The sequence below is a fragment of the Eleutherodactylus coqui genome, chromosome 2 (genome assembly GCF_035609145.1).
Source record: "Eleutherodactylus coqui strain aEleCoq1 chromosome 2, aEleCoq1.hap1, whole genome shotgun sequence".
Classification (NCBI taxonomy): domain Eukaryota; kingdom Metazoa; phylum Chordata; class Amphibia; order Anura; family Eleutherodactylidae; genus Eleutherodactylus; species Eleutherodactylus coqui.
Window position 1 is genome coordinate 14,167,906 of NC_089838.1, and position 12,747 is coordinate 14,180,652.

Here is a 12,747-nt window from a genome sequence, read left to right on the forward strand (position 1 = left end):
ACACTGCTCAGCTCAGAGGATTCCTAATTGATTAGCCTCCCTTTAAATATTCTTGGCTTCTGCAGTATGGTACTGATTATCATGTAAGTTATGTGCATTCATTTCCAGTATTACTTGCATGCATCTAGTTTTTTGCTACTAGTCTATACTGGTTTTCCTGTCAGCATTGTTATGTTCTTGTGGTTATTTGTAGTCCAGTCCTTACTCCTGGCCTTGTAATTTGTTTCATTTATTTCCAGTTTGTACCTGTCCTGTCTGCTTCTAGTTCAGTGTGCTTTTCTTATCTATGTGTCCTAAGTGCTGTCTCATTTGTTTCCAAGGGTCAGTGTTTTAAACAGAGCTGTCATTAGGGATATCTGAGGGTCACTCAGGGACAGTGGTGTCTGGTGTTAGGGTTTTGTCTGAAATTGATTAATGAGAGACTTAAGGCCCTTTAAACACAAGGATTACCACACGACTGAACAAACTGCCAACATTTTTAAATAAAATTACATGTACACATAATGGCTTTTAATCATCTGCATTTCCTCTACGAGTTGTTTGCTCAGCTGGGCGTGTGTTTATGCCATGGTTATCTGCCTGACAGGAGTCCATTGTTTCCTCCTGGCAGAGTACATAATGAGTAAATCGGGTACTCATTATGTATGTAAGGCAAAACAACTCTCATCCTGCAGGCGCTCAGAATTCCATTGGAATGGAAAAAATAAAATGATCAAACGATGGTTTTTATTCCGGCTAAAAACCAATGATAAATGACAATTTAATGAATAGTGCGTGACTGCCCGTTTTTACATGTAACGATTATCGCTCACTTTCGGCCATTTGAACAACTTTTGAGCGATAATTGTTGCATGTTAAAGTATCTTTAGGAAGAGCTAGTCTTAAGGATAAGTTTTGACAGGTTGTGTTTCTTTTTGCATTACCATCTGCCCATTCATGTGATATGTGCTTCATATATTTGTTCATCCGACTGTCTGTCTGGCTCTACCTCAAGTCCTCGGAGTATATGACTACTGGGAGACACAATTGATATGCAGGAAAGGCAACTGCTATAATGAAATCCAGTTCTGCTGCCTAGTGGCCAGCCGTCATCCTTACAGACGTATCTCACATCAGAACTGTACTTTTCTAGTGATTTTTCAAATGAGCGGCTTCCAGTTCCTCTCTCTCTATTTAGGTGGTCTATTTCACAGCAACATTCCCATACTTAATTCTGATCATGTTGTTGATCCGCGGTGTGACATTGGATGGAGCGTGGATCGGAGTCAAGTTCTATCTCACACCACAGTTTGACCACTTGCTGTCTTCAAAGGTAAATAGGAAATGGTTAAAATAAATATTTAGTACTAAAAGTAGGGATCGCCGTGTCCCACGAGCCTATGCTGGCAAATGATAGAAACAGAATTATGGTTTACTGTAGATCGTAACATGGAAATTCAATTGTATCACCGACGTTTGTCAGAATCTACTTGAACCCCTTGAAGGATGCCACCTCATTCAGCATTTAACAGCAGGCCGATTGGTCAGATTCTATTCCATTGACAGAGCTGTGTGATAACGTGTTTCAATTCTTTTGTATTGTATGGTTTGTTTAATTCATTTATAGAGCACATATATATTCCACAATCATATACAGAGATTATCAGAGTAAAAAATTGCGCTAAGAATAATAGGACACCGGCGACCAAAAAAGGGCAACCGATTTTACAAGGTGCGTGAAAAGATAGGTCTTGCCCTATCTTTTGATGAGATACACTGAAGGCTCCCATAGGAGCTGAAAAAAAAGGAATTCATCAGAGGCCCTCAGCCAATCAGAGGCAGTACTCACTCACCCATTTATGAATGGGTGAGTGAGAGCTGCCTCTGATTGACTGAGGGCTGTGACCAATCAGAGGCAGCCCATTCAGCAGGCGGGGATTTTAAATCCCCGCCTGCTGAATACTACACAGAGCAGTTCAGGAGAACTGCCGGCCAGATGCGGCTGAACTCCGGCTGCAGCAAAAAGGTGAGTAACCTTTCTTTTTTTTTCACTTTTTCTGGATGGTTTTCAGGGAAGGGCTTATATTTTAAGCCCTTCCCCGAAAATTAATACAGCGCTTGCCGGCAGCCTATTGCTTTCAATGGAGCCGGCTGTATTGTCGGCTCCATTGAATTCAATGGGTGAACATTGTTTTTCTCTGCCACAGCTGTTATAGCTGTGGCAGAGGAGAACGATCTTTAGTATATGTTTTCAATGGGGTCGGCGCTGCTAGGTAGGCGCGTTCTGCGAATCGTTGTGTCCTATAATTTATCGCACATCCGCATAAAGAACGGACATGTGACCGATCCCATTGCAAAGCATTGGGTCTATATATACGCAGATCGCATGCGCAAATCGTGCGAAAAAACGCCCGTGTGACTGAGGCCTCAGACCGAAAATAGGCTGTGTCACTAAGGGGTTAAAAGATGGTTTCACATAGGGCTTTGAAGAAGAAAAAAAAACCACTACTGCAGTTTTTAATACCGTTTTTCTGATGCAAATCCGGGAGGAGATCCTGAAGGAAGAAGTGAAAGTCCTTCCTTTATGCTTTCTGCATCTTTTGAATCCATTTCTGTCTTTGGTTCGAAAAACGGCATCAAAAATTGCAAATTAAGTTATTTTTTCCCATCTTGCTGTCAGTTCGCTGACCTGCGGCTCCTCTCACTCTAGGTGTGGATAGAAGCGGCTCTGCAGATCTTTTACTCGCTGGGGGTCGGCTTCGGGGGACTCCTCACGTTCGCATCCTACAATACCTTTCATCAGAACATTTACAGGTCAGTGTGTGAATCCGCCGCCCTGCAGTTCGGGGTCCGGCGGGGATGGGGGGGGGGGTGATTGTCTAAAACCAGAAGAAACGAGCTCAACAGATAAGAAGTAGCAACGAAGATTGAAGGAGGGAGGGAAAAAATCTCCGTCTGTCCCGTGAGATCCAACTAAAATCAGCAGCGCAGCTCCGCCGGCGGGCGCAGCGGAGGCTCCACTAACGAGCAGCGGGCTTCCCTGCACTCATAACTGCCTACGGATCACTGCAAGTATAGCTGAATTGCTGCAGGCGATGTCACCCGTCATGGGCGAGCTTAGATTCACACGGGCATACTGTAAATATACGGATGTGCGTAAGGCCGCCTTCACACAAGTGTCAAAATCACGCAAGCGCGAGGTATGCTGTTCGAAGCAATAGGAGAAACTCTGCAATCTTCCTGCTGCGGATGACAGCCGCGCCGGAGGATCCTCGCATACCCGAAGTAATGTGAAGCTGTTCTCACATGAAAACGCCTCGCATCCCTGGGGAATTCCCATGGTGGGGCGCAATATGGCGACGGGATTCACAGCCCCATATTGCGGTCGCCAGTGTGAAGGCAGCCCAATGGCTTCTTTAGACGATCGTGTTTGCGAATGTTTTCGCACGTGCAGAATGTGCGCACAGAGAATAGGACTCACTGATGTCAATGGTTTAGTTCTCAGCGTGTTTTGCGTGCGCATTTCGTGCACTTGCATAAAAAAAGGTCCTGAGTATTTGCACACCAAGGGCCCCATGGACGTCTATGGGAGGTGCACACATACGCACTTAATATGCATTAAAATGCGCAATTCTGTAAAAAAAAAAAAGAACACATCTAGACCTCATTAGGCTAATAGCCATTAAAACCACTGAAGGTGGGTGGAGCATGCGTGTGTGAACTGGCCCTGAAGGTTGCAAGTTCAATCCCCGAATGGTTCAGGTAGCCGGTTCAAGGTCGACTCATCCTTCCAAGGTCGGTAAAATGAGTACCCAGCTAGGTGGGGGGTAATGAATAAAAAATTACCTGAAAGCGCTGCGTAATAAGATGGCGCTATAAAAAATAACAAGATTTATTTATTTACTATGCGCAGGCTCACACGCAAATCAACCTGATCAACCTCAGGGCTCATGCACACGGGGAGCTAGGTGCGCAAAAATCACGCATTTAAAAAACATGCGGCCATTAGTACCGATGGTCTCCTATGGGAGCGGTCAGGTTTCTTCATCTGAATGTTTCCGTCTGAAACCATTGGTTCTAATAGCCGGGTGTTTTTTACGTGCGTGATTTTTGCGTGCCCAGCTCCCCGTGTGAATGAGCCCTCATTCATAGCATGAATACATTGCGCTGAGGGCCTAACCGCACGAACACAAAACCGGATGAACCCAAACCATTGATTTCACTGGTTTCACTTTCACTATGGGGATTCTCGCGTGCAGTAATCGGCCTCGCCCCATCCTTCTCGCATGTACTGTAGTATTTCTACGTGCGAGGAAGCAGGCGCTGGACCTATCCTCCCGTTTTTTTTCAATTTTGCGCACAATAATGTTTGAACAGTCAATAAAAAAAATCACTGGTTCTCATGCGCTAATGCGCTCTGTAGCGGCGAGCGTATTTGTGCATGCGCCAGTTTGAAGCCACTATGGGGCGAGGGTATTTCGTGTGAATCGGCATTAAGGGCTCCTGCACACAGCCATATGCATATATACGCTCATGAAAGCATGACATCATTGCGCTGTGACTAGAGCGCTATCACGTGTTCTCGCGAACGTATCCGTGCTGCTTACTGTACGTTTTTGCCTTGCCGACAAAAGTTAGGACTCGCCCTGCTAGTAAGAACAAAACCATTGAAATCGCCGGCCTCATTTTGTCAGCTTTTGTAACTATGATTTTACAGCCTGCAAGACAGGACAAAACCATGAAGCCCTAAAATCGATGGAATTGCGTAAGCAGACGATGAACGCGCCTGATGTACGAATATCTGCTGTAGATTTATGCATGAAGGCAATGGGGCATTCTTGAATTTTTTTTTTGTACGCTTGAAAAATGCAATGAATGCGAGCGGCTGCAGACGCCGGTGTGCGCAAATACGCTAGCAGGGGCTCCTTCAAACGGGCGCATTTTTCATCATGAGCCAAAACAAGGCGCTGGTCCAAAATACGGAAGACATGCAAATCTTCCCATTACACTTCCTCTTTGTACTCCTTATCGCCATATAATCTAAATCCTGAATAATAGCGCAATCGCATTTTTTTCCATATTACCCTACTTAACTTTTTTTTTAAGTTTTTCAGTAAAATACATAAAATACTACAAATTCTGCCAAAAAACAAACCCTCAGATGGCTAAATTGATGCGAAAATAATGTAAAGCTCTGGAAGGCGGGGACCTTTAAACAAAAGTATAAAAAAAGTCTCACCTGCGATGTTTTCACGGATGCCATGTTGAATGAAGCAAAGATCATGGCATGCTCAATTTTTCTGTGATGTGCGATTCTTTATTTTTTTTATTTTTATTTATTTTTTTTAAATCCCCCATGTATTCCTATGGAGGCTCCTTTTTATTGCAGCGCAACGCAACTAACTTGCGTTCCAAACTGATTTTAACCCTTTCCAATCCACTGTCTGACGTCTGAAGACATTCTGATTGAAGGCTGTACAGCTCCGATGTCGGAAGACGTCCGGCAGGGTATTCTTACTGTAGATTACTGGCCGCTCTGTTGTCAGGGGGCTCCACAGCATGTCCCATACCGCAGTCCTGGCTCTAGCCAGCAGATGGCGCCATTGTATAATGGCAGAAAGAGAAAGCCCCCTAGGAAACCCTGAATCCAAAATTAGATTGCAAAGGGTTAAGTTAAACAGATGTGCTTTTTTATCCCACGATTTCACGGCGTGCGGCAGCAAGGAGATGCAAAATTGTTCTAAAAAAACATTGCTGCCTGCCAAAAATCGCGGGAACAAATATGCGGCAAAATCGCTAAAGTCCGTGTGAAACCAGCCTTATGTGTCCATCACATGACCGAACAGATTTGTATCCACTGGAAGTAAATAATAAAGGCTCCCACTGAATGACAGCAAGCAGAGCTCTTGAAACCATAGAGGAGTTGATACGGAAAGTATGTTGGAAAGTTGAGTAACTTTTATTATAAGCAGCATATATCTTGGCCCCTGGGTCCCTCTAGTGACGTGTTGTTACTTTGTATTGCAGGGACACCTTTATAGTCACACTAGGGAACGCCTTCACCAGCATTCTGGCAGGATTCGCTATTTTCTCCGTTTTGGGTTATATGTCCAAGGAATTAGGTGTTCCAGTAGACCAAGTGGCCAAAGCAGGTAAGAGTGACATCTGACATTCTCCATTCATCATCTCTTATTTGGCAAACAACTCAGGTTCTACATGCAGGACCCGGCAGTGGAATCCGGCTCTGACCGCGGCCACGACCCTGCGTACCTTTTTTTCCTGCCCTGCAGATGACCACTATCGGTCATGCACAGTTAAGGTTTTTTTTAAATATTTGTTTTTCCCTCGCAGTTGCTGACCCGCAGATTGGCTGCGGGTCAGATGGCTTCCATTGACTTCAATGGATGCTGTCTGTGCGGAGTCCATAAGAAAATAGAACATACTGTGATTTTAAATCCACTCACGGAAATTGCAATCGCTATCCGTTCATCTAGGTGGACATGCGAATGTTCTATTTTTTCAATGGGTGCGGAATACCACGAATCATCCGCGCAGGTGACGATCGCAGATTCCGCAAATCAGATCTGGTCCTGTGCAGCGCGGTTTTATGTGGGTAAGGATACAACACTGTGAACGATCACAACATTTATGAGGTTAGCCCCCCTTTTGCCTTCATTGTTTAAAGGGGTTGTCTGTTCTTTGTTCCACTGCGGACTTAACCCCTGCATGGGCCATCAATAGTTGTTAGACAGAGGTCCGACGCTTGGGACTACCGTCCATTAACCGATCATCCAGCCCGCTGTCAGTGCAGAGGGCCAGACGTTGTCAGCAGTCAGCACAGGGGGTCCAGGCACAGGGGGTCCGGGCACAGGGGTCCGGGCACAGGGGGTCCGGGCACAGGGGGTCCGGGCATCTGCTCCACTCTCATTAAATTAATGGGAGAGCCACGTTGCTACTGCACTTCCTGCTTCTTTCCTGGTCATGACATTACATCTTCTTCCTTTTTTTTGCACACGGGAAAAACGCTGCGAATACAGGCGCAAAAAATACAAGGTCCAAATATACAGTTAATATGTTGTGTATTTCACTGACCTGAACTACAAGTGCCGGTGTGAATGAGCCTTAAATGTAGCTACTCCTTAACGGCTATGGAGGTCTGTGCACTATGATGGGGTTTCTGCACTTCCTCCTTTTTGGAACCGAGCTTCCTACCTTGGACGGTGGCTAGAGTGTTGAAACTGTGCCACCACCTGGGAGTTGCTGAACAGAGTGATGTGAAGGTGCATGGCGGGGCTCAGAATCCAAGATGGCACCTACTCTATCTGCAAAGCACTGGCTGTGTCTTCTGGGGAAAGTGGAGAGTTGCTCCTTCTACATCCAGACTTTGTCATATAAAGTGACATGATGGGATGGATTCGGCCCACAGGCCTTGAGTTTCAGTCATGCGATCTAATGTCTATGGAGGTGTACCAACTCTTCCCTGATGGCTAATGTTGAGGGAAAGAAGAAATGGTCAGTTGGACTTCAACATGCCTGATCCTTTTGTCTTCAAGGAGAAAAGCCATTGTCAGAAAGCATCTGCAAAAATTTGTGCGCTGGAACGCTAGTAAAAGTAAATGTTTTGCTGCCACTTTGAGACTCTTCTCCCGGAACTGACACAAGTTTCCGCGGGTGAGAGAGAGGAGGATGGCAGTGTAAGAAAGAGACTCTCTAAGTGGAGTGCAGCTGAGGAGTTTGGTGTGACTGCCTGAGTGGAGAGGCAAGTCAGTGACTAAGTGGCTGTATTCTGCTGGCTACGCTAACCCTTTGTCAGGAAGGACTACTGACTGAGAGCTCTGCGCACAAGTTGCAGATTCCGAAAGCTTATAGCCAAGGGGATGATGTCTGAGACCGCCAAAAATTTAGCAGTACCTCTGAGGGACTTGGAGTTCTCATCACCCAGACAACAGAACAGAGGAAGCCAGAGGCTGTTATTGAGGATGGACCTCCTGGGTCGCCCGCGCCAACCGCGGCACACAGCACATACAGATCTCACGTGCTCATACATGGATTATAATTGGTCATTCTTTAAAGTCAAAAATGGTATTCGCTCATCTGAATAAAGCCTTATAGATGAGCTCCCTGAACCGCCCCCTCTAGTCTCTCAGAACCCAATAGGGTATCGCACTGTACTTGCACGCAGAGATATTTTCATGGGAGTGTGATGCAGTTTTTTTTCCTACATAAAGGGATTTGCGTGCGTGAAAAATGCACGTGAAAATCACATGTTGCGGACGTGATGCGTTTTTCTTGCAAAGCACAATGAAAATTTCAGGAATACAAGCGCAATGTTGGTGTCAGTTTCTCGGCCGATATCACGCTTACCCCGTGTGAATACGGCCTTAGGCCTCGGTCACATGGATGTTTTTTGGTCTGATTTGCAGACGCGCTTGCGATCTGCAGATATATAGACCCAATGCATAGCAATGGGATCTGTCATATGTTCGTTTTTGATGCGGATGTGCTGATAATTATATGACACACTGATTCGCAGAACACATGTAACTGCGTTCTGCGCAAATCGGTGCTTGTATATGCGCTCAACGGGGCCGGCGGCAGCGGCGCCGACCCCATCGAGAGCATATACTAAAGATTGTTCTCTCATTGAATTCAATGGAGCCGGCAATACAGCCGGCTCCATTGAAAGCAATGGGCTGCCGGCAAGCGCTGTATGAATTTTCGGGGAAGGGCATAAAATATAAGCCCTTCCCTGAAAAACATCCTGAAAATGTGTAAAAAAAAAAAAAAAAAGTATACTCACCTTTTTCCTGCAGCCGGAGTTCAGCCGCATCCGGCCAGCAGTTCTCCTGAACTGCTCTGTGTAGTATTCAGCAGGAGGGGATTTAAAATCTCCACCTGCTAAATGGGCTGCCTCTGATTGGTCACAGCCCCCAGCCAATCAGAGGCAGCACTCACTCACCCATTCATGAATTCAATGGGCGAACATCGATCTCCTCTGCCACAGCTGTGGCAGAGGATAGCGGGCAGCGCTCAGCCCTTTCGCTGAAAACGCTGGTAGGTGCAGACTTTTCAGCGAATCCTCGGCCTCGATTTGCGATTTGCAGATGCACATCCGTTATGTGATCCGCAAATCGCGCGAAAAAACGCCCGTGTGACTGAGCCCTTAGACTATCCTCACTTCACATAGCAACAAATCAGAACACAGATTTCATTTTTCAAACTGCTCTAGAATATAGGAACTCCCTGCTGCAGTTTGGACGGCTTTCATTGACTTCAAAAGATCCCAAACAAATCTGCATGTTTTAATTCACCTGCTGACGCCCATGTATTCCTAGGGGCGGCTTGAACTGCAGATCTTCTGCAAATCAGATCCGCCCGTGGACGTTGGGCCTTAATGGGCCGTGTGCCGGCTATACTCAGTCAGTAAAAATACGGACAGCACTCGGACATCCGCCCGTGTGAATGGGCCCTGGTAAACTAAGCCCTGTGTGCACTGAAAAAAATGACAAACTTTATAACCTCTGCTCTCACCAGACTATAAAATGGAGAAACGAATATTTTTGCTGTTTGTTGAGTCCCATGGAAGGCCTAATGAGAGGATGACATGAAGGATGACGATTGTGGTATACGGTACCGTCATCTGTTCATTCACTTGGCATCTGTTTCTATGAATATGGAGCCGATGGCAAACAATGGGTGCGAACACAGCCTGCAGCGCCGGGGAGCGCACCGCAGGACTCTGGGGCTGGAGGGAATTCACTTAATGTCACTTGGCTCATTTCTAGAGCTGTCACCTCCAAGATGCTGCTTATCAAGCTGTGACCCGGCTGATCGTGCCGCAGATTGTTAGGAGGCCTCGGAAATGGGGTTTTGTTTTTTTTCCCATCACGTTCGAAGACATATGACATCATTTTCCCCCCCGGGACCTGAAGCTCCGGCTTCATACCCTTTGTGTCTGCTGGGTGACATTTACCAAAGATTTAACATTTTCCATTTAACTTCAGTGTTGAGAAATGACTCCCAGATCTGTAGGGTTTGTAGAAAGGAAAGAGATAGAAGGTACATTTCAGACCCCATGTATTCAGCCTGCAGGACTTCTGTTCTTTTAGGGCTCCTGCACATTAGGGCTGCCTTCAGTCCGTGTATTTCCACGGACAGCACATGGCCCCTTTATAGCCTATCATACTCACCTGACAACGCAAATTGTTACATTTTCCAGACATTCTCAGACATTAACCTCTTACATGCTGCAGCTGTGCAATACAGCTAACTAAAGACAAGACAATTTGCACAGAGCCTCCTTATTAGGCCTCCTTCACACGGGCGACACAGCATCGCCACGAGAAAATCGCAGCGATATCGCATCGCTGGTCAGTGTGATATCGCTGCATTTTCTCACGGCAATACTGCGATTTTGTAGCACTACAAAATCACATGTGACGCTACAAAGTCGCACGACTTTGTAGCATTATATGCAAGGATTTTCGGGGGGAGGGGGGGGGGGTGTCTCAAAATATAAGCCCTACCCCGAAAATAAGCTGTAGCTGAAGAAAAAAAAAAGTATGCATCACTTCTTCTGCACTGTCTGGGGCACTAATACAGCTTCTCCCCGGGTCCCGACACTGATGATCTTCTTCATCTCCTGGCCGGGGATTGAAAAATCCCCGCCTTCTGGAAGTGCTGGCTGTGATTGGCTGACGCTTAGCCAATCACAGCCAGTGCTCGATAAATGGCTGTGATTGGTTCAATCACAGCCAGTGCTCGATGAATGGCTGTGATTGAACCAATCACAGCCATTCATCCAATCACAGCCATTCATCGAGCACTGGCTGTAATTGGCTAAGCGTCAGCCAATAACAGCCAGCACCTCCAGGAGGTGGGGATTTTTCAATTTCCGGCCAGAAGATAAAGAAGAGAAGCAGTGAGGGGACTCAGGGAGAAGCTGTGGCAGTGTTGGAGAGCGCTTCTAAGGTGATGTATGTGCTTTTTAAAAAAATTTTCTGCAGCTAGGGCTTGGATTAAGCTTTGACAGTAGGATTTCCTACTGTCAAAGTTGCATCGCACCGCACGAAAATCATGTTGTCGTGTGATGCGACAGAGAGGAAGGCTGCATATAGAAACATGGGCTATAAAACCTGGCGTGTCGCGGGCATATTGCCGGACCCGCGAGGTTTTTGTGTTGGGTTGTTGCATGCTACAAAACATCGCATGTGTAAAGTAACCCATAGGAAACCATGGGCTTCACATACATGCGATTTGAAGCATTGCAGGACTTATAATACACCTTACGCAGGACTTGTTCCACCCTTAATAGCTCTATCACCTCCCTTCTCAAAGTCTTCTCCTTCCAGGCCCTCTCATGCTGGCCTCCCCATAGACTTTCATCTCTGGTCCGGTCTCTTCTTTCTTGTTGTGTTTATTGCTGTATTGACATTAGGAGCCCCGAGGCATTGATCTAACATTATCGACTTTTAATGCTGTAACTGCTTACCGCCCACATGGGATGCCCGTTGTTGTCTGCATTCTGCCAGGCAGATGGTGCCTTTCTTCTCCATCCTGATTCTGCTGGGATTGGTGCCGTAAGTGTTGGCAGCCTCCGCCAACACATTTAGCTAATTCCGCTGTCTCTGTACTAATTATTGAGTATTTTACAGGGTTTTCGATATGATCAGTGGCAGCCATGAAGGATTTGTCATCATAGTAACCTTCACATGGGCGAGCGCAATATTAGGCCGAGAAACGTTTGTCAATGTGTGTTTTACCTGCGAATGTATCACTTTTCTGAAATTCCGATCCCCTAGTGCGCGCATCGGAGGATCGGTAAGTGTTTCCCATTGATTTTAATGGAAAGCATCACATTGCACTAACGTGCACATCACACGGCATGCAGTGTGTTTGACATTGAAAACAGTGGGCGATGTGTTCCAAGGGACGCAAAAAAATAGGACAGGCAGCGATTTTCTTAACTCATAGTATTACTGTGAGGGGAAAAATCACTCGTGTGTGACTCCATTCAAAGGGAGAGAGTTCCGTAGTCTCACTGCTCTTACAGTAAAGAACCCCCTTCTATGTCGGTGTATAAACCTTGACATGGGTATAACGGAGTCTTTTTCGCTGTGACCTGACTCACCTCCTTAACAATAAGACCCCAACACCAATTTGGATTAAATTGGCCACAACAAAATGTAACATTACAATAAAAACCCCAGGGGAGGTCCCAGGAGTCCCAAACTAAACCTGGGAAATACTTGTTACTGCCTCTAGCCGCACACTACCGACTCAGGAGACCCACACACACCAACTGGCCTCTAGTCGCCTACCTCCTGATGCCGAGGCCCGCTAGCCCTATGCGGGCTAGCGACTCCACCCATCTTTTGCAGGGCTTCGCCCTGGCAAAACCACGAGGCAACATATCCACCAACTCCCACTTAAACAAAAGAGGGGGGGCTGAAGGTTGCTCTGTAGCCCCTGCCTTCAGCATCCAACCCAATTTTCTGACTCCCCAGGACCCCCCCTCTTATGCTGCCATGACAATGAACACAATCCCCCAAAAAGAAGAGAGGGCGGGCGGGACTCTTCTCTCTTCTCCAAGATCCGTCTTCTCCCTCTGCAAAATGGCTCCCAACTGCCCAGTCACGTGACCTTTTTTCTGCATTCCCCACCCCTTCTCTCAATCATTCCCTTTTGCAGAAACTTCTCCTTTTTCCTTAACACTTTCATTCCCCATTAATCCTGTCATGCCTTGCCTCCTCCTATTGCCTTCCAGGC

At 46.4% G+C, this 12,747-nt stretch overlaps 1 protein-coding gene across 1 annotated transcript in view; it reads left to right on the plus strand.

Moving 5' to 3' along the window:
- Window positions 1-12,747, plus strand: part of SLC6A7 (solute carrier family 6 member 7) — a 73,493-nt gene that overhangs the window by 24,080 nt on the left and 36,666 nt on the right. The window contains exons 7-9 of the mRNA XM_066589189.1: window positions 1,178-1,312; window positions 2,690-2,793; window positions 6,007-6,131. Of these exons, the coding sequence (XP_066445286.1) occupies window positions 1,178-1,312; window positions 2,690-2,793; window positions 6,007-6,131 (364 nt within the window). The remainder of the gene's footprint in view (window positions 1-1,177; window positions 1,313-2,689; window positions 2,794-6,006; window positions 6,132-12,747) is intronic.